Genomic DNA, 24,189 nt, shown 5'->3' on the forward strand with positions numbered 1-24,189 from the left:
TTTTTTTTTTTTTTTTTTTTTAAATCGTACGAACTAAAATTGTAATTTAGTCATATTTTTTAAAACACGAATTTTATATTTTCGAGATAAAAAATTTCTTTCCTTTTTTACCCCTCTCATGTGATGTGTCACATTTTTGTTCGAATCTACAAGCATTTCTTCCCTCTCGGTCGTCACCCTCTCTTCTAATTGATATCCATTAAAAAAATAAAAATTTGATTAAAAAAATCTTGATAATTATTGTTTTTTGTTTCTTGTTTTCACGATTTTTTCTAAATTTCAAATAACGTGCTGTGGAATTAGAAGTATCTCGATAATTAATATTAAGTGATAGTGATTAAATATAAATATAATTTATATATTTAGAGATGACTAAATTTATAAATAAATAAAAATATTTGTGGATATGACGTAAAAATTGATATATAAAATATTATCTTTAAAAAATAGGAAGTTAATTAATTAAAAAGGTTGAATAGATATACATGCCAATAAATATAAATTTAAAGGGAGACTATACATACATACATATATATATATATATATATATATATATATTATTATTATTATTATTATTATTATTGTGGAAAGGTCTTTTTTGAGGTCAGCTACTAAGAATATTTGTTATTTTATTTTATTTTTATTTTAGGTTTAATGGATCAAAATCAACCAATAGTCATGTGAGTTTTTGTCCTTTTATGTATAGTGTCTTAATTTTTTATTCTCGTAGTGGTGGAAAAATAATTGATAACAGTTCGATGCAACTGTTAGTAGATATTGTCTACTATGGTTCATTATGTATCGTCGTCAATCTCACAGTTTTAAAACACGTCTAGGTTTCCACACCCTTATAAAGACCGTTATGTATCATCGTCAGTCTCACATGTTGAATAGTTGATATGGATTACTCTGATGTGGATTCCTCATAAGAGTTATTAACTGTATCGTTCTAGATTCACTGCTAGCAAATATTGTCCTTGTCCTCTTTAGGCTTCATCTGCTAGGGGAACGGGCTTCCCCTCAATGCTTTAAAACGCGTCTGCTAGGAGAAGGTTTCCACACCCTTATAAATGGTGGTTTGTTCTCCTCCCCAACGAATGTGGGACATTCATTAACAATCGTGCTCGACCTTGCAATGCCTACAAATAGAGAGACACGTAATTGAACTTGAGAGTGTCCTTAGTACGAGTCTTCTAGTGATCGTTGTTAGATGTATTCATAAATTTGTGGGATTTCACAATCCGCTCTCTTAGGGGCTCAACGTTCTCGTTGTATGACTATAATACCACTTGTAACAGCTCAAGCACACCGCTAGTAGATATTATCCGTTTTTGTCTGTTATGTATCGTCGTCAGTCTCATGGTGTTAAAATGAGTACTAGAGAGAAGTTTTTATACCTTTTATAAGGGATGTTTCGTTTTTTTTTTCTCGAACTGATGTTTTTTTTTAAGGACGTGTGACTAAATAAATTTATAATTTAATAAATTAATAATAATAAATTTCTCTCTATTTATTTCAACATTTAGGCGTTGCCCTTGTGTTCCTCTTTCTCTCTTTTACACGGCGGCGGTTTCGAATCAAGAACAAGCGGCCGCCGGAGTTACATATGATCGTAATCGGAGAAATGGTCCGGCGAGCGCGAGAGATAATAGCGATGATTATCTTCGCCGTGTTTTCGAGCGCCGCCGCACTGACGCCGCCGTACTGGAATCGGGGCGGCGGAGCGAGTTGCAGTCACTGCCTGAGTTGGCGGCTGGCGGCGGAGACGAACAATGTAGAGCCGTGGAGGACGGTGCCGGCGCATTGCTGCAGCTGCGTCGGAGCATACATCACCGGCGGGCAGTACCAGCACGATCTCCGATTCGTTGTCGAGCAGATTCTGTCCTACGCCGACGAGATCCCGGTCGCCGGCGACGGATTGGACGCTTGGATCCTTGACGTGGATGATACTTGCATCTCCAATGTTGATTATTATAAAAGCAAGAGATATGGGTAACGCTTTTCTACTCCAATTTAGGGGAAAATTCATCATTTTTTTTTTAAATATTTTTATAATTTTTTTTTAAATTTCTCGAACCCGAACATAGTTTAGCTAATTATTTTTTAGTACAATTGGTGGTACCGAGATTTGAATCTGAATCCCGGACCTCAAGAAGTCAAATACACGTCACTTATCACCAGCTACACTCACTTTTAACTAACTCGACCAGCTAAATTTTGTAATTAACTTAAACGAGGATAAATCGAGTTTTATGGATAATTTTTTTTTGCAATTTAGTCCCTATAATTTCGACTTTTAATTTTAAAATTTACAGTTTAGTACATATAATTTTAGTATATTTTCTATTTAATCCCTGTAATCTTAAAATTTTCAATTCAGTCCTTATAATTTAGGAAAATTCTAAAATGTCGATAATTATATACATTTATATGAATATTTAATCTTAATTAAAATAATTAAAGCCTACATTTTGTATAGTTAATTTAAATTAATGTTATAATGTGGAATTTTATTTAAAAAAAATGCAATAAATTCAACAAAAATCGAAAATTCATATAAGGGGGGAAAAATTGATTGGATGAAACAGGTGCGAGCCGTACGATCCGGCGGCGTTTAGGTCATGGGCGATGGAGGGAGAATGTCCGGCGATCCAATCGGTGGCGGAGCTGTTCGCAAAGCTCATAGAAGGCGGCTTCAAAGTCTTCCTCGTCACCGGCCGCGACGAAGAGAATCTCGGCCAAGTCACCTCGGAGAATCTCCACCGCGAGGGCTTCGTCGGCTACGAACGCCTAATCTTAAGGTATAATCAAAATCGCAGTTCCTTTCCACGCCATACACTCACTCGATTCACTTACCGGATTCCATCTGAATGTTTCTGGTTAGGTCCGCGGCGGAGAAAGGGAGGAGCGCGGTGGAGTTCAAGACGGAGGTACGGCGGCGACTGGTGGAGCAAGGGTACCGTATTTGGGGTAATGTTGGAGATCAGTGGAGCGATCTTCGAGGGGCATTTGTGGGAAATCGTACTTTTAAGTTACCTAATCCTATGTATTTCGTTCCTTAAATGTCAATAAATTAGATGAAAATGTCGTAAAATATCGATAGCTAAAATTTCGAATGTTGATAAAAGATATAGACATTCGTAATACGAACATTGTTTTAATTGATAATAAGTGTTATACTCTTTAAGTGAACCGTGCATCTTATTAGTTAAGCTATAGATGCATCGTTTTAATTTTGTTACGATCATTTTAGAAGATTTGATTTGATTTGATCTCAATGACTCGTTTGGAAGCGAGCTACCCGTGCTCATCGGGCGAGGCTTGGCTTGACTTGGCTAGTAGTGTCTGTCCCCTTTATCTTGGATGCTCGTCAACCTATGAATTTTTTAGAGCGGGCTGGTAGCCAGGTGCACGGGGACTGTCGAAGAAGTGCCTTGACGCACCACGCCCACTACTTATCCTACCTTTTATGCAACTATGATCTCCATGAAACTTTTATCGGTTGAAGAATGTGTAGACTTGGAGGCTCAAGATCTAGCACGACTAGCATGCTCACGACAGCTCCTGTGTGTCATAATTGCACTCTTGTGGCAACAAGACAGTGATTGTGAAATTTGGACTTCATGAACAATGTTGCAGTATGCTCGAATCTCGAGTCATGTTTGAGAAAAACGTGACAGAGGAAATAAGTTGAAAATAGAATAATTAATTTTTAAAAATTTAAATTTATGAAAAATCTGTTAAAAATATTTTAAATATAAAACTTTAAGTTGATGTGGAAATTAAAAAACCAAATAAATACAAATTATAAATCTAAACATTTAAAATAAATAAAAAGAAAATAATTGTTTTCTGAATTTTATTACATTTTAATTGGATAGACGCCAGCTGAAGGAGAAGATGGACCAAGGCGACTCTGTGGAGAACAGACAACCGCGAGGGCACAGCTGAATCTTCAACTACAGCAAATCATCCCTCCTTCATTGCTCTGCTCCGGCGATTTCTCTGATGCTCCGGTTTGGATTCGAGGTCTCAAAACTATTCTCACCAGTGGACTTAATTCCGGTTCAGTCACGTCATCCAGAGATGATGTCTCAGAAACTTATCGCCGCCTCTTCTCCGTTAGTACTATTCTCAACGTCCATTCTTCTTATCCATCTTAGTTGTTCCTGTTAGTTTGTTCAAATTTTCTTTCTCTGATTACCTATTGAGTTGTTCTTCGTAGCGGAGCTGAATTTGGTTCTGTTTGTAGCTTAATTCCGTCGCTTATTTGTATGATTTCTTAGGGTTCTTTTTTTTAAATTTTTTTTTGGTTGAAATGTTGCAGATGCCAAGTTGTTCTGTTGGATTGTAACTCTAAAGGATCGAACTCGTTTCTGGTTCCTCGCAATCTGAACTACCGGCTCACTAAAGGTATCCTCCCTGGATCAGCCTTTTTGTTCTGTTTTTTAGGTGCAAATGTTTTAAGTCTGCAATTTTCTTTAATCAGATATTGTCCGTTTCTTCGGGTCATTAGTGATTGAATCTCTTGTTGCTAAACTTGTTCAATTTAGGGATTTTGATGCACTTTTTCATTCAGTTTTAAGTGTTACTCTGTTTGCCACACTCGTTCTACAGAACTTGACTCTTTTTTGCTCTTCCTTTGCGATTCTGAGTATTTAAAAGGAGATTTTGAAGTATGAGTTTCAGTCTAACGTTTTCTTGGTAATCCACTGTGTCTATTATTAAAAGTCTCGAGCTAACTCTTAAAATAACTCTAATATCTCTGTCTCTCTATATACTAATTTTGCGTGCATGTGTGCGTGCGTTCGTGCGTGCTTGCGTATTATTTTGTAGTGAGCAGAAAGCTGAGTGTCTGTCGACTCAGGGCTAGCTTCTGGGAATCTATCAAATCCGGGTAATTGGAGATTTGGCTATTGTGGTGACCTTTTTGCTCACACTGCAATTTTATTGTAAGCATGCTTTGAAAGATTTCTAGATATACAGCATTTTTAATGCTCTCTTAGTCTGCTAGATGTAGGATATAGCTATTTTCAGTTTTGTTGCTATATAACTTGGGACCCCTTTGACGTTGTTTTTGTTGAGGATTGTTGGGAGGGAGTCCCACATTTAGCTAATTAAGGAGTTGATCATGGGTTCATAAGTAAGAAATACATCTCTATTGGTAGGAGACCTTTTAGGTAACCAAAAGCAAAACCATGAGAGCTTATGCTCAAAGTGGACAATATCATATTATTATGGAGGGTCGTGGTTTCTAACAATTTTGACCGGTTGTAACTATTGGGGTTAGATAATTTTTCTTTTTCTAGGACGAGAAATTGAAGAATCTACATGTGCATTATGCTACTTTTGTTAAAACCAGCTTTTTTTTTTGGATAAGAAACAGAAATCTCTTGGTGAATATCTTTCACATCCTACTGACTAGCCTGACCCACAATTGCTACTCTTTTTTAAAATAGAGTTTCTGCTTCTTGTTGCAGGTTCTTGAACAATAATACTACCCAAGTGGTTGATCCCCCTTCCACACTTCAGGAAGAGGAAGAAGAACCTTTGCCTGAGGAGTTTGTTCTTACTGAGACGACATTATCAGATGGAACAATCGAACAAATAATATTTTCTTCAGGTGGAGATATTGATATATATGATCTTCAAGCCCTTTGTGATAAGGTTAGTCATCTAACTACCTAATCAGAAATATTATTTCTTGTGAGATCCCACATCGGTTGGGGAGGAAAACGAAGCATTCTTTATAAGGGTGTGGAAACCTCTCCCTATCAGATGCATTTTAAAAACTTTGAGGGGAAGCCTGAAGGGGAAAACCCAAAGAGGACAATACCTGCTAGCGGGGGCTTGGGCCATTACAAATCAATTGTGAAATCCCACATCGGTTGGGGAGGAGAACGAAACATTCTTTATAAGGGTGTGGAAACCTCTCCCTAGTATACGCGTTTTAAAAACCTTGAGGGGAAGTCCGAAAGGGAAAGCCCAAAGAGGACAATATCTACTAGCGGTGGGCTTGTACCGTTACCGTTTTGCAGACTATAAGCTCATTGATGTGCCCTGGATCTGGATTTGTCTTCTATTTAGTTAATTTTTACATTCTATATACGAAATAAAGTATGTGCTACTTCATCCATCCTCTCAGGCTTGATGTTATTGCAAATTGTTATGATGTACAGTATTACGAATAACCAAGTCATGAGTAAATGATAGATTATTTTGACAGGTAGGCTGGCCTCGTAGGCCGCTACCAAAGTTGGCTGCAGCCCTTAGAAACAGTTATATGGTAGCTGCATTATATTCGACACAGAAGTCTCCTGCTTCTGGTATTTTGTTGTGATTTTTCATTCATTTTGCTACATCTACGTTTGAAAATATTTATGAACATCTTATTGTATTTTGAGAAGTTATTTGACAGATGAAAATGCACAAAAGAAGCTGATTGGTATGGCTCGTGCAACATCAGATCATGCGTTCAATGCTACAATTTGGGATGTTCTTGTGGATCCTTCTTATCAGGTTATCAATTGCTACACTGAAGACTACAGGAAATTTGTGTATTTTAATGTGGATTCGCAAATAATAATAATTATCAGATAGATGCGTTAAAGAATAATCAAGTGACATGGAAAACAGGCATTTGGGGCTGCATTAAAAGTAAGCTCAGAAGACTGCAAATATTGACATCAAAAGATCTGGGACAAAAATTCATTCTTTTGGTTGTACTAATCAGAGAACAACTTGAGGGCGTAAATTTGATATAAAACCCATGTTCTTGGACTATCTTATACATTAGAACCTGAATAGATATTATTATTTATGCTATGCTAAACATACTAATACAAGTGATGATGCTTTTGTGGTTCAGGGTCAAGGCCTCGGTAAGGCCCTAGTTGAAAAGCTTATAAGGGCACTTTTGCAAAGGGATATTGGCAATATAACACTCTTTGCAGATAGTCAAGGTACAGTAGTCTTTCTTTTAGTGCTGTAGTGCTGTGTGAGATCCCACGTCGGCTGGAGAGGGGAACAGAACATTCCTTGTAAGGGTGTGGAAACCTCTTCCTACTAGACGCGTTTTAAAAACTTTGAGGGGAAGCCCAAAAGAGAAAACCCAAAAAGGACAATATTTGCTAGTGGTGGGTTTGGGCTATTACAAATGGTATTAGAGCTAGACACTGAGCGGTGTGCCAGCGAGGATGCTGGACCTTCAAGGGGGTGGATTGTGAGATTTCACATCGGTTGGAGAGGGGTACGAAACATTCCTTATAAGGGTGTGGAAAATCTCTCCCTACCAGACTCGTTTTAAAAATCTTGAGGGGAAACCCGAAAGGAAAAGCTCAAAGATGACAATATTTGCTTGCAACGGGGGCTTGGGCCGTTACAACTTTCCTATAAAACCTTTATTGCAACCTTCTTCGCCATTTAATACTATCATATAGTCTATTACTATTGTTTTCTTTAGAATATTGCATGGATGAGGCTATATTTCTAACTCCAACTTTTAAAGGAAATAAAGACGCCTTAACTGCTAGTTATATTCATGTTGATTCAAATTATGTTCAACATCCTTGTTTTTTTTTTTAATCGGTTTCGGGCAAATACTTCCCCCGACACCCCAATGTCACGATTGTAGGACGGAAAATTTATTCTGATTCAAATTTTAGCTTATGCAATAACTTAGATTGGATTTAGATTCAGCAGAAGTCTGAAATAATGTGATTGTTGCAGTGGTAGAGTTTTACCAGAATCTAGGTTTCCAACCAGACCCTGAAGGAATTAAAGGCATGTTCTGGTACCCGAGACATTAGAAGACTCTCCGCTTGGACAAGGTCACATTTCTTTCTCCCTATGTTCTTCTGTTGTATAACACGAGATCTTGGATTGAAAATAGAACAAAACGAATGAGTTATTATTGATATGATCATTGTTGAAGTCTGTATATCCACTTCATAGTTATGAGTAGCAACACTAAGCTAAATGAACGTCACTTGTGTTTTCATAAGTACTAGGAGGCCGATGAGTTGGGCTCCTCTTAGCGTTCTATTTGGCCACTTCCCCCATAAGTATTTATCGATTGAGTAAAAGAATGATCTAATACATACAAGGAAATAAACCAACACTCCCATTGCTTACCTCTGTTTTCTAAGTTTCTTAGAAGTTTCGAGTGTATGTATGTTTGATTTGTAGGTTTATTTGTCTCGAATCGTGGATTTTTTAATTCTTGAGTTCACCTTTTATCTAACGTACTTCTACGGATGATATGTTTTTTTACTTTTGTATGCACGAATCGTCCTACTAGACTAAATGTCTTGTTTCAATTTATTTTTCTAGCTTACCTCAATGGTTAAATCTTCATTAAACTTAAAGTTTAAGCAACTTAAATATCATATACGATCAAGAATTTGAAAATTTATTGAATATTCGAGACCAGTCTTTGTCCATTCAAATACCTCTCTTCCTAAATTTATCTCTCATCCACCTATGTTCCTAGATTTTCTAAGATATCTCATGAAAGGAGTATGAATATCTTCTAGCATACCACATGGATAAGTTGATATCAACATTGAGCTTCGTAGTTCGTAGTTAGAGTATTGTGTACTTTTAGGGGCTTTTGGCATTTATGTTCGATATCTTAAGTCTAGATTGAAGATTTAGGAAGAGTTATGTACTCTAAGTTTGAAATAGAGATGGGTGGGGTGGAGATGGGGAAGCCTTCCTCGTCCCGGTCCCCACCACTATTTAATCCTCCATTCTTGCCAAATTCTCCAACTATTTTTTGTAGAGATTCTTTGTGGATAATTTTTTCTCGCACATTATTATTTTTTTAATAAATAATTATTTAAAATTTTTTCATTTTTCCATATAACTTCCATTCAAATTTGTAAAAAATCAATATATTTAAGAAGCTAAGATATATGTAATGTTCTACTAACATAATTTTTAAAAATTCAAGTGGAGTGGGGTAGGGACGAGAAATAGAATCCCGTCTCCGGCCTATTGTCTAATGAGGAAAAATGTTTCCCACTCTATCCCATTCTCTATCTAAATGTAGAGGGGATTTCCCGTTTAGGGCGAGTCTCTATCGATAAAATGGACATCTTTAGTTTACGATATCTATGCTAGGTCCTACTAAATTATAAAAAAATAAGTAGAAATCTATTATGTAGATGATTACTCCGGGCCAAATGACCCCTTCGAAAATAGCCAAATTTGAGAAAATAATTACCAAAACTACCCTTGGATTTTCTTAGATTTTAGTTGGATATATATAATACAACAATAGTCAATGAACCCTTTTGTTGCCCTTTCCCATTTCTTCTCAAAGATAATAATAAATAATAATAATAATCATAATTAAATGATTATGAAATTAAAGTAAAGCGATTATATAGAAGACTTTTAGGCATCCTCTTGATTATCATATTATAATATAATTAAAGAATGTTCAAATTTTCCTCCCACGTGCCAGACAACCTCTTTACGCGCTTCAATTGTCCCCCACGCGCCTTCTCACCAAGAACAATTATTTAACTAACAATTATTTTTGCCCAAATCATTTTATATTTTGCTTAAAAATATATATTTAAATTTTTAAATATTTTGATTGGGTCGTAATTTTTTAAATAAATGTGTTTGCATACATTAAAAAAAAACACGTTATTCATTTATTAAATAATTTGTATTAAATTAAATACAATTGCCAGCCTGGATATTTCTAAATAAATAAAGAATTTTTAAAACTAAAAAATAATAATAATTATAGTTTTCAAATTAGTATATATAGTTTTTTGGTCAAATATTTATTTATTAGTACTAACGTGACTTAGGAGCGATTATGTTCGTATTTTTAAAATAAAATAATATTACCGTAAATAATAATAAGGCTAAATTAATAATAATAAAAAAAAACTCTCGAATATCTTTAAACTAAAAAAAATTAAAAAATATTTTATTTTTTTTAATGGAAATTGTTAATATTTTATTTTAAAAATAACTTTTAATTTTTAAAAGTATAATAAATATTAAAATTAAAAAATTTTCACTCATACCAACTTTTTAAAAATATTATTATGGTACCATATTTAAAAAAAACTAATAAATTTTTAAGAATAATATTAAAAAATTTAGAGATAATCTATTATTAAGAGTAATAATTTATTTATTATTATTTTTTTTTTGTAAAGTTACGTTTAAAATTTGATGAGTATTTTTAAATTTAATATCGGTAAAAAGTCTTTTTATCTCTTAAAAAAAGTTTTATTTTTAAATTTAATATCGGTAAAAAGTCTTTTTACCTTTTAAAAAAAGTTTAAGTCGGTATTGAAAATTTTTAAAGTTTAAATATATATTTGAAATAATATTAAAATTTTAAAAGGTATTATTAGGACATTTTTATTAATTTAGTTTAATAATAATAATAATAATAATATAAATACAAAATAAGTTTTAATAATAATTTTAAAATGATGAATTTTAATGATTGGTTTGATACGCCCACTCTCGAAAGAGCGCGTGGAGTTTACATCGTCGTCGAGAAACAGAAAAGTCAACAACAACCTCTCCGCTGGTTCAACTTCACAGAGAGGAGAGAGAGAGAAAGAGAGAGAGAGAGAATCGGCGATGGTGTTGCTGTCAATGGGTGGGCTCTAATGTGAAGCAAAAGCAAAAAAATATTAGTAAATTGGAAGCGCCAACCAAACCTCCACAATGTCGCTATCCCCTTTCATCCGATGCCCCCATTTTCAAACTCACTTTCCTTTTCTACTGCCCATCCTTCTTACTTGCTCTAACCTTCAATCTCCTACAGGTCTCAATTCTATGAGTTTTGATTTCTGATTTCGATTGATTTTGTGTTGAATTTGTAGAATCTGATTGCGTATTTTTGTTTGTGGCTAATGGTTTGAAATCGGTAGGAATTCGTTTCTTTGCTTGTGATGCTGTTTGGAAGCTAAATGAGGAGGGATCGTGTGTGCGTTTTTCTGCTCTTGTGTTGCTGCTCTATGCTACTTTCTGGTGCTGCAATCACAGAGCCATCTGATGGTAAATTTGTCTCGGTTGTATGGATTTTCATCAATTTGATTCCACGTTCTTGGTGTTAGATGAACACGACTCTCTAAAATGGTATGATATTGTCCACTTTGAGCTTCCCCAAAAGACCCATAATCATTCCCTAAATTAGCCGACGTGAGACTTTCATCATCCAACACCTCCCCTCGAACAAAGCACGCCTCCCTTTAATCAAGGCTCGACTCCTTTGGGGTCTTAGTCATTTTTGACTGCCTTCGTACTTCGAGGAGGCTTGACTCTTTTTTCTTTTTGGAGTCCTTTTGTTTGACATTTGAGGATTTACCAATCTATTGGCACTACTAAGTTTAGGGTATGACTCTAATACCATGTTAGACGAACACGACTCTCCAAAATGGTATGATATTGTCCACTTTGAGCTTAAGCTCTCATGGCTTTGCTTTGGGCTTCCCCAAAAGGCCTCATACCAATGGAGAGAGTATTCTTTGTTTATAAACCCATGATCATTCCCTAAATTAGCCGACGTGGGACTTTCATCATCCAACACTTGGTTGGTTTGAGTTTAGGGGCTATGGCTTCTTTTACTTTTGCAATGGCCTCAGTTTTGGTGATTATTTCCTTGAATTCGAGGTTAATGTTCTTGGTAGTATGGCATGTGTAAAGGAATTCCATGACTCAACTTAGGGAGCTTTTGAAAGTTTGAATAATACTAACCAAGTTGCTAATGACTATCTTTCGTATTAACCGTATTGAGTTTGATTGAGTGGTCGATAACAGCTATTGTAAATTATAAATGTAAAAGCCCAAACCGACCGCTAGTAGATATTGTCCATTTTGACTTGTTACACATTGCCGTTGGCCTCACAGTTTTTAAAACGTGTCTGCTTGGAAGAGGTTTCATACCCTTATAAGGAATATTTTGTTCCCCTCTCCAATCGATGTGGGGATCTCACAATAAATGACTTAAAGGGAATGAGTTCAAATCATTGTGATCGTCTATTTACAAGTTTCCTTGACAACCAAGTATGGTTGGGCTAGGTAGTTGTCTTGAAATAATAGTCGAGGTGCACGTAAGGTGGTCTAGATATTTACGGACTAAAAAAAAAACTCTGATTGAGTGGTGTTCGTGCTTTATATGTTCTACTAAACAACGGTCCGTAGCTTTTATCATATACAATTGTTAACCATCTGGGGTAATTATCTTGAATGTGATATTTATATGTTGGATATTGTAATCAAGCACCTGAACCACTTGATCCAGGAAGTGAGTTGATTATTGTAACAATCCAAACCCACCGTTAGCAGATATTGTGAGATCTTACATTGGTTGGAGAGGGGAACGAAGCATTCCTTACAAGAGTGTGGAATCTCTCCCTAGTAGACGTGTTTTAAAACTGTGAGGCTGATGGCGAAGCGGACAATATCTACTAGCGGTGGGCTTGGGTTGATACAATTATCCTCCACTTTGGTTTCTTCTTTTTCGGTTCTGTGACAATGTTTTGGTCTGCTAATCATGTTAATAGGGGCTAATATCATTTAGAGCCTTTATAAGTCTCCTCATCCTAACTCATGAATACACATCTGCAGTTGAAGCATTGCTAACGTTAAAGAGGAGTCTGATTGATCCTATGGACAATCTTAAAAATTGGAATAATGGAGATCCTTGCACAACTAATTGGACTGGAGTAGTATGTAGCGTTTTCGATGGAGCGGTCGGGAACTTACGTGTCAAAGAACTGTATGTTTTCTCCAGCACTCTATCCCCTTTGTTATTGTTTCTGTATTTTTCAGTCCTAAGTTAAATTTTTTGATCCACAAGAAACTCACAAGTTGAGGATTTTAAAAAAATATGTTCTACTTTGTTGCAAGTTTTGTTTTCTGAAAAACAAAACAATGATCATTGGAAAAATATAATGGCTTAAATAATTTTGTAACACCCCAAGCCTACCGCTAACCGATATTGTCTTTTTTGGGCTTTCCCTCAAAGATTTTAAAACGCGTCTACTAGGTAGAGGTTTCCACACCCTTATAAATAATGCTTTGTTCTCCTCCCCAATCGATGTGGGATCTTACAATCCACCCCCTTTGGGGCCCAGCGTCCTCGCTGGCACTCATTCCCTTCTCCAATCGATGTGGAACCTCCAAATCCACCCTCTTTGGGGGGCCTAACGTCCTTGCTGGCACACCGCATCATGTCCACCCCCCTTCGGGGCTTAATCTCCTCGCTGGCACATCGCCCGGTGTCTGACTCTGATACCATTTGTAACAACCCAAGCCCACCACTTGCAGACATTGTCCTCTTTGGACTTTCCCTTTTGGACTTCCCTTCAAGGTTTTTAAAACGCATTTGCTATGTAGAGGTTTCCACACCCTTATAAAAAATGTCTTGTTCTCCTCCCCAACCGACGTGGGATCTCACAAATTTTTTTGTGTTCCAGTGTCACTCAGCTATTGCTATATTGCATAATGGCTTAAATAATTTCCATTTATTCTCCTTCATTTGTTGCAGCCAGCTACTGAATATGAACCTATCTGGAAACTTAGCCCCTGAGATCAGCCAATTGTCTCAGCTTGAGAATTTGTGAGTAGTTGACAATGAATTTGGCATCTTAATGAAGCTTCCACTCTTCTCTTTATACTTCCCTAAACATTCTTTCTGATAATGATTTTTTCTCCTTGTTTCTCCTGGAAGAAATTTCATGTGGAATAACCTAACTGGTTTAATTCCGAAGGAGATTGGCAGTATGAGGCCGCTGAAACTTTTGTAAGTTATCTCACTGATTTCTTCTTGTTTATTTCTGTAGCTTGCTTGCGTGCCCCTTTTTTCCTTCATAGTTCATGATAGTCATGTTCTAATTTAACTATTTTAAAGGACTTCTGTTTATTATTGAATATTATTGCAGCTAGAGAACCTTCACGGTCTCAAGTTAATTATCCTCTTTTTTTTTATTACCTACACCTGGGGCTTGCTTCTGTTACTTTTCTTGTTCACTGTGAGAGAGATACATCGGTTGGGGAGAAGAACGTAGTATTCTTTATAAGGGCCGGGAAATCTCTCCATAGTAGACGCGTTTTGAAAACCTTGAAGAGAAGCTCGAAAGGAAAAGCCCAAAGAGGACAATATCTGTTAGTGGTGGGCTTGGACTGTTACAATTGGTATCAGAGCCAGACACTGGGCGATGTGCCAGGAAGGAGGCTGAGCTCCGAAGGTGTTCACGAGGCGGTGTGCCAGCGAGGATGCTGGACCCTGAAAGAGGTGGATTGGGGGATCCCACATCGATTGAAGAAGGGAACGAGTGCCAGCGAGGATGTTGGGCCCAGAAGGGGAGTGGATTGCGAGATCCCATATTGGTTGGGGAGGAGAACGAAGCATTTTTTATAAGGGTGTGGAAACCTCTCTCTAGTAGACACGTCTTAAAAATCTTAAAGGAAAGCCAGAAAGGGTCAAACAATCAAACAGGATAGAGACGTTTTCTTAAATGCTACCTTTTTTAATATTAGTTTCTTCTCACAGTGTGAATTTTTGTGATGCACAGGCTCTTAAATGGAAATAAATTCTCCGGTCCTCTTCCGGATGAGCTTGGTAATCTTACAAATCTCAAACGATTTCAAATAGATGAGAACCAAATTTCAGGGCATATCCCAAAATCATATGCCAACTTGACCCATGTGAAGCACCTGTGAGTGGATCTTCATCTTCTTTTCATTTTAAGTGGATCCAAAGAATCGTTTTGGTTTCATTATTTTTCTTCTAAATTTTTTTCCCATTTCTTCATTTACTTTGCAGCCACTTCAATAACAACACTTTAAGTGGTGAAATTCCATCTGAGCTTTCCAGATTACACAATCTTCTTCACTTGTGAGTATTTAAATATTTCTTATCCAAAAATGTGTGTATAGGAAGTGATGAGAGGGCATAATTCCTATGAATTTTTGTGTTCTTTACAGGCTTTTGGATAACAATAACTTGTCGGGTTCTCTGCCACCAGAATTTTCGTCCTTGCCAAAGCTAAGCATTCTGTAAGTTCACTTTCGTCATACAGGCAAGTTGCTTATAGCATATTCAAAACTTAATGTTGTCTGCTTTCTCAACAATTATATCATATAAGACCGTGCAAGCACACTGCGTCAAGACCACCAAGAGGAGTCAACATTGCAAATAAGCGACTTCAATCTGTTTACAATTAGAAATAACTTTTAAATCACAGAAACGCTATACGCTAGATCCACATAGAGGCAATTAAATGCACACTGCTCATAGTCTCCTCCTATGAAGCCTCAAAAACATTCTCCTGTTAAGAAAATGGCCTGCAACAAATGCATGCCTCTTCTATGAAAATGAAATAGAAAGGGACCCCTCCATCATAGCTCTAAATCCCTATGAAGAACCTAAGATGCCTCAAAAGAGCACATAAAGCTTAATAGGTGGAGACTAAGCATTCCTTGTAAGGGTGTGGAAACCTCTCCTTAATAGACGTGTTTTAAAATCTTGAGGGGAAGTCCAGAAGGGAAAGCCCAAAGAGGACAATATATGACAGCGGTGGGCTTGAGCTGTACACATTTGCTGTTTAGCTTCGTAGTATTGTTATTGATATGGAAGGATAAATGATTCAAATGTGTCTACGTCAGTATTTTACCTCGTTAGCTGCACGTGTTTTTCCTTGATGAGAAAAGGATCACATATAATTTCTGTTGCTTTTTTATATATATTCTCACCTCTACGCTGCCTTTGGCAGGCAACTTGATAACAACAACTTAGAAGGTGAAATTCCAGCTTCTTATGAAGAATTTTCTACATTAGTGAAATTGTAAGTGTTAATTATTTGGTGTTTCTTTCGGTTTTCACTTTCCATGCTATTCATTTCTATATTTCTGCAATAAAACAACTCTAAATTCTAATGACTTTTTGAAAAAGGCTATCTTAATTTTTACATGCATGCTTCTCAACATCAATCATGGTCTTTGTATATCTTTACCTTGCCCACCAAGATGGTCTATTAAGATTTCAATATTTCATTATTGTATTTTCCACAAACATATATACTTTGAATGTAAATCATGGAAATATTTCCTGGCTTTTGAAGACATTCCAAGTTTTTTCTTTAAATAAAAAGAGGCAACAACCAATAAGCAATTGGCTTCATGAATCTTCTCAAAGATTGCTAATGCTTTTCTCTTCCACCGTTTTGGTTCTCCCAGAAGTCTGAGGAATTGCAGCTTGGAGGGGCCGATTCCTAATTTCAGCAAAATTGCAAACCTCAGTTACTTGTAAGTTACCCTCTGTAGGTGTTTAGTTTTGTTTCGGTAAGTCTTGAATTGACTAATGATCATAAGTATGGTATTTGTTACTTTGCATGTTCTACAGGGATCTTAGCTGGAACCATTTTACTGGACCCATACCACCATATAACCTCTCTTCTAATATGACAACAATGTATGTCAATGACTGATGTTGATTATCGATTAATACCGTCTTGTTCTCATTTTTGGCTCTCATTTTGTTGGAAATCTTTTGAATAATAACATGTTTTTAGAAAAGTATCATGGTCGTGCCGCAGACATTCACGATTTTCTGATGGGTTTTCTCATGCTTAACGAATCTGTTGATGTTGTAGAATTTTGTCACACAACCAGCTGAAAGGATCTATACCCAGAAGTTTATCCAATCTTCATAATCTCCAGAAACTGTACGATTCTGTCTGCTTTTTATGCATGGTTTTATTAATGTTTGCATGACAAAATGGCTATGTTGTCAAAGCATCTTATTACATTTTTTTCATCTCAGTGATGTAATTCTTCAGCCTGTTCTTGCTGTGTTCACTTGATATAATTCAGCGTTCTCAATGGCTCTTCCTTGCAGGTCACTTGAGAGTAACTTTTTGAATGGTTCGGTACCTGCATTATGGGAGAAAATGTCCTTCAATTCAAGTGCTCGACTTACACTGTAAATCCTCGAGCCAAAAAATAGGATAGTATCTTGTACTTCTTGTAGTAAATTTGTTCATGATTGATTAATGATCACCTCTCTTTCCTTTTAATCCAGTGATCTTCGGAACAATTCGTTTTCTGACATTTCTGGAAGCACAAACCCTCCAGCTAATGTCACCCTAAGGTACACACTTAATGCATTACTGATTAATATTGGCTTTGATGTCCAATGAAAGCCAATGGAATTTCTCATGTATCCTACTCCAGAATCTCAGCTTTTGTCTCCTTCCTTTCCATTTTTGAAATTACAAATATTTTAGTGCCTTATAGTGACGAAAGCTCTCTCTTTCATTTTAAATCATCTTTTTTAGGCATGGATTTAAGGTGCTATCATAGGAAAGTACCTTAATATGCCATGTTCAGATGAGAATGAGTTATCTCTTTCATCAGAAATTTGGCTTATTACTTTCAGAATCCTTCTTTCTATAATCCTCATTCAACCATGTTTCATTCTGTAGGCTTGGAGGAAATCCATTCTGCCAAAATTTGAACCGACAAAACTCTGACCTGTTCTGTACGTCTAAAATTGTAGAGGACCAACTGCATAGAAGCTCGAAGAACTCCAATGAAACATGTCGAAGTTGTCCAACAGATAGTTTCTTTGAATACGTTCCAGACACTCCTGACCCGTGCTTTTGTGCATCACCTCTTGGTATTGGATATAGGCTGAAGAGTCCAAGTTTTTCCTACTTTCCTCCTTACATATATTCATTTCAAGCGTATCTGACAAAGGAACTTAGTTTGGATAAGCAGCAATTGTTAATCGATTCATACGTTTGGGAAGGATCTCGCCTGAGGATGTATCTAAAGATATTCCCATTATTTGATAGCGGTACTCATGTGTTGAATCAAAGTAAGGTATTTCAAATTACAGAAAAATTTATGTCATGGAATTTCACTCGTGATGACTTTTTTGGCCCATATGAGCTTCTCAACTTCACACTCCCTGGCCATCATCAGACTGGTATGTATTTTGTTTTGCAATGTTCCTTTTAAATAATGGCGAGTACACCTTAACTGGTCTTGTGACTTAGTTACCAGTCTAATGTGAACATTTTTTTTCTTTTGTTTACTTAGTAGTTGATCATCTTTTGTATACTCTGTTAAGATATTTTATATATTTAAATCTTCACCAAGTGTTGAATGGCATCTGTTAGACATTGGATTAGTATTCCACATCCTTTACTCAAGATTAAAGTGGAAGGATACTTGAAGTTCAAAATTTTTATAAGGGTAGTATAATATGAGATCTCAGATCGGTTGGAGAAGGGAATAAAGCATGCCTTATAAGGATGTGGAAACTTCTCCCAAGCAGACACGTTTTAAAATCGTGAGGTTGACGGCGATACGTAACGGACCAAAGCGAGCAATATATGCTAACGGTTGACTTGGACTATTACAAATGGTATCAGAGCCATACATCGGGCTGTGTGCCAGGACATTGGGTCCCAAGGGGGATGGATTGTGAAATCCCACGTTGGTCGGAGAGAGGAATAAGACATTCATTATAAGGGTGTGGAAACCTCTCCCTAGCAGACGCGTTTTAAAACCCTTGAGGGGAAGCCCTTGAACGGAAATCCCAAAGAGGACAATACCTGCTAGTGGTGGGTTTGGACAGTTAAAAGACAATTGCTTGAAACTATTGAGTTTCATTCATTTTTGTTATTATTTTAGGTATGAATATTTCTTAATTTGTGTCCTTACAAGTTTATTTGTGCAGTCATTTTCCAGACAGTGAAAACGGGCATTGGTGCGGGCATCCTGGCTGCCATTGTAGTTGGATCTATTACCTGCATTCTTATGATAGTAGCGGTAGCCATACTTCTATTCACTAGGCATTCAAGATACCATCGCAATTTGTCGAGGAAAAAATTCTGTAAGTAATGAAATTAAACTCTGATAATTATCATATAAAGTGCTCTGAAATTTTCTTTCTTTGCAGCTTCAAAGATTGGTCTGAAAATTGATGGTGTAAAAGCATTTTCATTCAAGGAAATGCAATCGGCTACTGGAAATTTCAACCGCTCAACTCAAGTTGGCCAAGGAGGTTATGGCAAGGTCTATAAAGGCATATTGTCAGATAATTCAGTTGTCGCCATCAAGCGTGCAGAAGAAGGATCCTTACAAGGACAAAAAGAATTCTTGACGGAGATAGAACTCTTATCACGATTGCATCACCGAAACTTAGTTTCGCTGATCGGATATTGTGATGAAGCAGGAGAACAAGTAGGTTGCTCACTTTAATTTACTTTATTTAGGTCCTATGATGTTCTTGATGTTGTTCTCTTTTCATGGGGCTAGGCCTGAGCTTATCATGTGTAACAGCCCAAGCCCACCGCGGACAATATCTGTTAGCGGTGGGCTTGGAATGTTACCAGTGGTATTAGAGCTAGACACTGGGGACGCTGGGCCCTCAAAGGGGGTGGATTGTGAGATTCCACATTGGTTGAAGAAGAGAACGAAACATTTCTTATAAAGGTGTGGAAACCTCTCCCTAGGAGACGCGTTTTAAAAAACCTTGAGGGGAAGCCTGTAAGGGAAAGCCCAAAGAGGACAATATCTGCTAGTGGTGGGCTTGGACTATTACAAATGGTATTAGAGTCAGACACCGGGTAGTGTGCCAGCGAGGATGTAGGGCCCTCAAGGGGGATGGATTGTGAGACTCACATTGGTTGGAGAGGAGAATGAAGCATTCCTTATAAGAGTGTGGAAACCTCTCCCTAGCAGACACGTTTTAAAACCATGAGACTGACGGCGATACGTAACGGGCCGTTACATCATGTGATTAAATCATGTCCCTGTTTACATATGTTTAGCATCAATTTTAAAGTCGACAAGGTTCTTTGATGAGTTCCATAAATCGAAGGCAAAGTAGTGAGATGGTTTCAGAAAAGTAACTCATTCTGGGAAGTAATTCTATAGGGAGCACATGCAATAGGAAGATGTTGCTATGTTTTTCATTGATTTCTGCTGTGATTTATTTTTTGTTCCATCTTTCTACAGATGCTGGTTTACGAGTTTATGCCAAATGGAACTTTGCGGGACTGGCTTTCTGGCTTTGAATTTTCTGGTATTGGCCTCAGCAAATATTTTATATATTCCGAACCTTAATCTATTCCACATGCCCATGCCCCCATTATATGCTTAATTTCGAACTCTCTTGGGACTATAAATTATCCTGCTTTCCCCTGTGCCCCCATTATATGTTTTTCTTTCTATTATAAATTATCCTAAAAATGAGGCTTGCTGAAGTGACTGATAGTATAGACATTGAGTTAATTATGGTGTTCATTTTTCCTTGAGGTTTCTGTGATGGGGTTATCTTTTTTAGCTTCTACATGGGTTGTGGTTGAAGTCTTTCTGTATTTACTCCTTTTTTGTTTTTTTTTTTACCTATTCTCGGATGAGGAGGAGAACGAAACATTCTTTTTAAGGGTGTGGAAACCTCTCCCTAGTAAACGCGTTTTAAAAACCTTGAGGGGAAGCCCAAAAAGGAAAGCCCAAAGAGGATAATATTTGCTAGTGGTGGGCTTGGGTTGTTACAATGGTATTAGAGCCAGACACCGGGCAATGTGCCAGTGAGGAGGATGAGCCCCAACGAGGGGTGGATATGAGGCGGTGTGCCAGCAAGGATGCTGGCCCCTAAAGAGGGGCAGATTAGGGGGTACCACATCGATTGGAGAAGGGAACGAGTGCTAGCGAGGACGCTAGGTCCCGAAGGGGGTTGGATTGTGAGATCCCACATCGATTAGGTAAGAGAACAAAACATTCTTTATAAGAGTACTGAGAGGACCTTTTTACCTATTTCTTGATGGAAGAACGTCTTTACCCTTATTTTCAAGACTTTCAAATGGTGAAATAAGAATTTCTTACCTTTTTATTGTGTGCAGAAAAAATGTTATGAACATTGTTCATCTATTCCTTGCTTTTATATATGTATATATATATGTATATGTATATAAATATATATATATATCAAATTCCGCAGCATGATGGCGTAAGATTATTCGAGTTTTTCTTTTATGACGTTTTAGTTGCATCATTAACCTCTACTGTTCTACGGCAGCCAAAAGCAGAACGACCGTAAATCTGAATTTTCGTATGAGATTACAAATTGCACTGGGTTCAGCTAAAGGTATACTGTATCTCCATACTGAAGCAAATCCTCCTATATTTCACCGAGACATCAAAGCTAGAAACATACTCCTCGACGCCAAGCTCACAGCCAAAGTAGCTGATTTCGGGTTATCACGTCTTGCTCCCGATCTAGATTTCGAAGGGGATGTTCCTGGACATATATCTACTGTTGTGAAGGGTACCCCAGTAAGTTTATCTTGATGAACATGGTATACATAAAGCATCCCAAATTTATGGGAATGTCCCATGATGTTTTTTTGTCCATCTGATCTTTCTTAAGTCGTGCCTTGTAATTTGCAAAATCAATATCTGGTTGTCATTGTTCAGTGCCATGATGAGTGAATACCTGTTTCTGAGTGTTCTATGTATTATGCAGGGTTATCTTGATCCAGAGTACTTTTTAACCCGTAAATTAACGGATAAAAGTGATGTCTATAGCCTAGGAGTTGTGTTATTGGAGCTCTTGACGGGAATGCACCCTATATCTTTCGGCAAAAACATTGTTCGTGAGGTATATTTTCTTCCACCATTTGTCTTCTACGTCTCATATTCTTAATCAAAACTTTGTGCTTGCTTATATGGTTATTATGAGATCCCACCTCGGTTGGAGAGGGAAATGAAACATTCTTTATGAAAGTGTGAAAACCTCTCTCTAGAGGACAACGTTTTAAAACCTTGAGGAGAAGCCTGTAAGGGAAAACCCAAAGAGGTCAATATCTGCAAGCGATGGGTTTGGGCTGTTACAAATGGTATCAAAGTCAGATACTGGACGATGTGCCAACGAGGAGACTGAACTCCGACGGGGGTGGACACCAGGCGGTGTGCCAGCGAGAACGCTAGGACTTGAAGGGGATGGATTGGGGAGTCCCACATCGATTGGAGAGGGGAACGAGTGCATGCGAGGACGCTGGACCCCGAAGGGGGCGTGGGGGGTGGATTGTGAAATCCCACATCGGTTAGAGAGGGGAACGAAACATTCTTTACAAGGGTGTGAAAACCTCTCCCTAACAGGCGCATTTTAAAAACCTTGAGGGGAAGCCCGGAAAGGAAAGCCCAAAGAGGACAATATCTGCTAGTGGCGGACTTGAGCTATTACAAATGGTATCAAAATCAGACACCGGGCGATGTGACAGCAAGGAGGCTGAACACCAAATGGGGGTGGACACCAGGCGGTGTGCTAGTGAGAACGCTGGGCCCCGAAGGGGGGTGCATTGGGGGGTCTCACATCGATTGGAGAGGGGAACAAGTGCCAGTGAGGATGCTGGCTGTAAGGGGGGTGGATCATGAGATCCCACCTCGGTTGGAGAGGGAACGAAGCATTCTTTACAAGGGTGTGAAAACCTCTCCCTAGTAGACGCGTTTTAAAAACCTTGAGAAAAAGTCCGAAGAAGACAATATCTGCTAGCGGGACTTGAAGACTTTTAGAAAGTATAAGCTTTACTTCTTTTCTCTACTTTTAACATGCTATGTTTACATATCAGGTCAAATTGGCACATCAAATGGGAACGATTCTTTCAATTGTAGACACCAAGTTGGGTTCTTTCGCATCTGAGTGTTTAGAAAGGTTTGTTGCTTTGGCCCTCAGTTGTTGCCATGACAAGCCAGAAGAGCGGCCATCCATGCTGGTTGTAGTGAGGGAGCTGGAGAACATACTGTACATGATGCCTGACGACAGTGGCGCCTTGTATTCAGACCCGTCCCTGAGATCAAGTGCCGGTCTTCCCTCACCGGTTTCGACGTCGTCCTGCATCACCCGAGACCGGTTTGCATCGGGAAGCATTTCGGGGAGTGATCTCATCAGCGGCGTCGTCCCAACCATCGCCCCTCGCTGACATTCGGTTTGGCTTCTGCTTAACATAGTTGTGCTTACTGCTTGCTTGATGCTTGTTAGTTGTAACTGTGTTGTTACAAATCCCAACATGTTTAGCCAATGTTTCTGATACAAAGTTTAGAAAAGTGGCCTATGAAGAGAGTTCAACTCAGTATATATATATATACATTAACAAATTCACGAACCGAACATCGTGTAAGTAGAGATATCCATGTGGTACGAAATTGGATAGGGTCGGAGCTCCGTCCTCAATCCCATTTAGCTAATGAAGAAAAAATAAAAAAGTTCTCCTTTTAAAGTCGGAGAGGATTGGAGATGGCTAACATAATCTCCGTAAAAAAATTCTCCATGTGGCGGGAAATTGGATAGGGTCGGATATGGCTAACATAATCCCCGTCCTCAATCCCGTTTAGCTAAGGAGGAGAAAATCAGAAAATTCTCCTTTTAGGGTTGGAGACGGCTAACATAATCCCTGTCAGGAAATTGGATAGGGTCGGAGATGGCTAACATAATCCCCGTCCTCAATCCCATTTAACTAATGAGGAGAAAATTTAAAAAAAAAAATTCCTTTTAGGATTGGAGAGAGCTAACATAATCTCCGTCAGGAAATTCTCCATGTGACAGGAAATTGGATAGGGTCAAAGACGGCTAACATAATCCCGTCTCAATTTTGTTTAGCTAATGAAGAGAAAATGAAAAAATTCTCCTTATATATATATAACAAATTGGCGAACCGAACATCGTAGTAGAGATATCCATGTGGTAGGAAATTGGATAGGGTTGGGGACGGCTAACTAATCCCGGTCTTCAATTCTGATTAGCTAATGAGGAGAAAAAGAGAAAATTCTCTTTAATCTCTCTCCATTCTCGGTTTAAACTGAGATTTCTGTCTATAAAAATTTCAATTAAAAGCCCAATAGTAAAATGAAATTAAATTTTTTTTAAAATCACCAAATATTAATATATATTTTAACTTTTAATTTATTTTTGTAATAGGTATTTGAACCTTCACTAGGCTACCAATTTAGAAATTTAATAATTAGCATATAATTTAATTTTATGTGTAATATATCTTTTAATTATATATATATATATATATATAATTTGAATGATAAAATTAATGCAGTTGATTTTTTTATACGAGTAATTGCGTAATTAAAATACATAAGTTGACTCATTTATAGTCATTAAATTGGTATAGTTGACTT

The 24,189-nt window shown here is 37.4% G+C and overlaps 3 protein-coding genes across 4 annotated transcripts; all 3 read left to right on the top strand.

The window, feature by feature from the left end:
- The first annotated feature begins 1,538 nt into the window (after nt 1-1,538).
- LOC111453597 (acid phosphatase 1) lies at nt 1,539-3,192 on the top strand. Its single transcript, XM_023094739.1, has 3 exons — nt 1,539-1,992; nt 2,589-2,801; nt 2,885-3,192. The coding sequence occupies exons 1-3, from the start codon at nt 1,607-1,609 to the stop codon at nt 3,060-3,062; spliced, it is 777 nt and encodes a 258-aa protein (XP_022950507.1). The 5' UTR covers nt 1,539-1,606; the 3' UTR covers nt 3,063-3,192.
- A 672-nt stretch (nt 3,193-3,864) lies between these two features.
- LOC111452951 (acetyltransferase NSI-like) lies at nt 3,865-8,039 on the top strand. Of its 2 annotated transcripts, none has more exons than XR_002712186.1 (8): nt 3,865-4,121; nt 4,328-4,413; nt 4,837-4,897; nt 5,481-5,667; nt 6,227-6,326; nt 6,419-6,519; nt 6,637-6,962; nt 7,729-8,039. XR_002712186.1 is itself a non-coding variant. In XM_023093841.1 (8 exons), exons 1-8 carry the CDS (start codon nt 4,009-4,011, stop codon nt 7,806-7,808), a joined length of 822 nt encoding a protein of 273 aa, XP_022949609.1. In that variant the 5' UTR covers nt 3,866-4,008; the 3' UTR covers nt 7,809-8,039. The 2 variants fall into 2 exon arrangements, 1 of the variants encoding a protein (XP_022949609.1); XM_023093841.1 differs by having other exon boundaries at nt 3,866-4,121; nt 6,869-6,962.
- A 2,544-nt stretch (nt 8,040-10,583) lies between these two features.
- On the top strand, nt 10,584-23,163 carry LOC111453303 (probable LRR receptor-like serine/threonine-protein kinase At1g06840). The gene is made up of 21 exons (XM_023094355.1): nt 10,584-10,807; nt 10,914-11,040; nt 12,613-12,763; nt 13,535-13,606; nt 13,718-13,789; nt 14,562-14,705; nt 14,813-14,884; nt 14,974-15,045; nt 15,762-15,833; nt 16,225-16,293; nt 16,391-16,459; nt 16,641-16,712; nt 16,886-16,969; nt 17,069-17,137; nt 17,472-17,977; nt 18,734-18,889; nt 18,956-19,239; nt 20,017-20,083; nt 21,080-21,336; nt 21,527-21,661; nt 22,632-23,163. The coding sequence occupies exons 2-21, from the start codon at nt 10,953-10,955 to the stop codon at nt 22,980-22,982; spliced, it is 2,862 nt and encodes a 953-aa protein (XP_022950123.1). The 5' UTR covers nt 10,584-10,807; nt 10,914-10,952; the 3' UTR covers nt 22,983-23,163.
- Nucleotides 23,164-24,189: the final 1,026 nt, after the last annotated feature.

Source organism: Cucurbita moschata, unplaced genomic scaffold (assembly GCF_002738365.1).
Source record: "Cucurbita moschata cultivar Rifu unplaced genomic scaffold, Cmos_1.0 Cmo_Scf00015, whole genome shotgun sequence".
Taxonomy (NCBI): Eukaryota; Viridiplantae; Streptophyta; class Magnoliopsida; order Cucurbitales; family Cucurbitaceae; genus Cucurbita; species Cucurbita moschata.

Coding starts and splice junctions, on each gene's coding strand:
- LOC111453597 (XM_023094739.1), top strand. CDS start 1,607: ATGATCGTAATCGGAGAAATGGTCCGGCGAGCGCGAGAGATAATAGCG. Junction 1,993..2,588: donor TATAAAAGCAAGAGATATGG/GTAACGCTTTTC, acceptor TGGATGAAACAG/GTGCGAGCCGTACGATCCGG. Junction 2,802..2,884: donor TACGAACGCCTAATCTTAAG/GTATAATCAAAA, acceptor GTTTCTGGTTAG/GTCCGCGGCGGAGAAAGGGA.
- LOC111452951 (XM_023093841.1), top strand. CDS start 4,009: ATGCTCCGGTTTGGATTCGAGGTCTCAAAACTATTCTCACCAGTGGAC. Junction 5,668..6,226: donor TTCAAGCCCTTTGTGATAAG/GTTAGTCATCTA, acceptor TTATTTTGACAG/GTAGGCTGGCCTCGTAGGCC. Junction 6,520..6,868: donor TTGTGGATCCTTCTTATCAG/GTTATCAATTGC, acceptor TTTGTGGTTCAG/GGTCAAGGCCTCGGTAAGGC.
- LOC111453303 (XM_023094355.1), top strand. CDS start 10,953: ATGAGGAGGGATCGTGTGTGCGTTTTTCTGCTCTTGTGTTGCTGCTCT. Junction 14,885..14,973: donor TTACACAATCTTCTTCACTT/GTGAGTATTTAA, acceptor TGTTCTTTACAG/GCTTTTGGATAACAATAACT. Junction 16,970..17,068: donor TCAAGTGCTCGACTTACACT/GTAAATCCTCGA, acceptor CTTTTAATCCAG/TGATCTTCGGAACAATTCGT.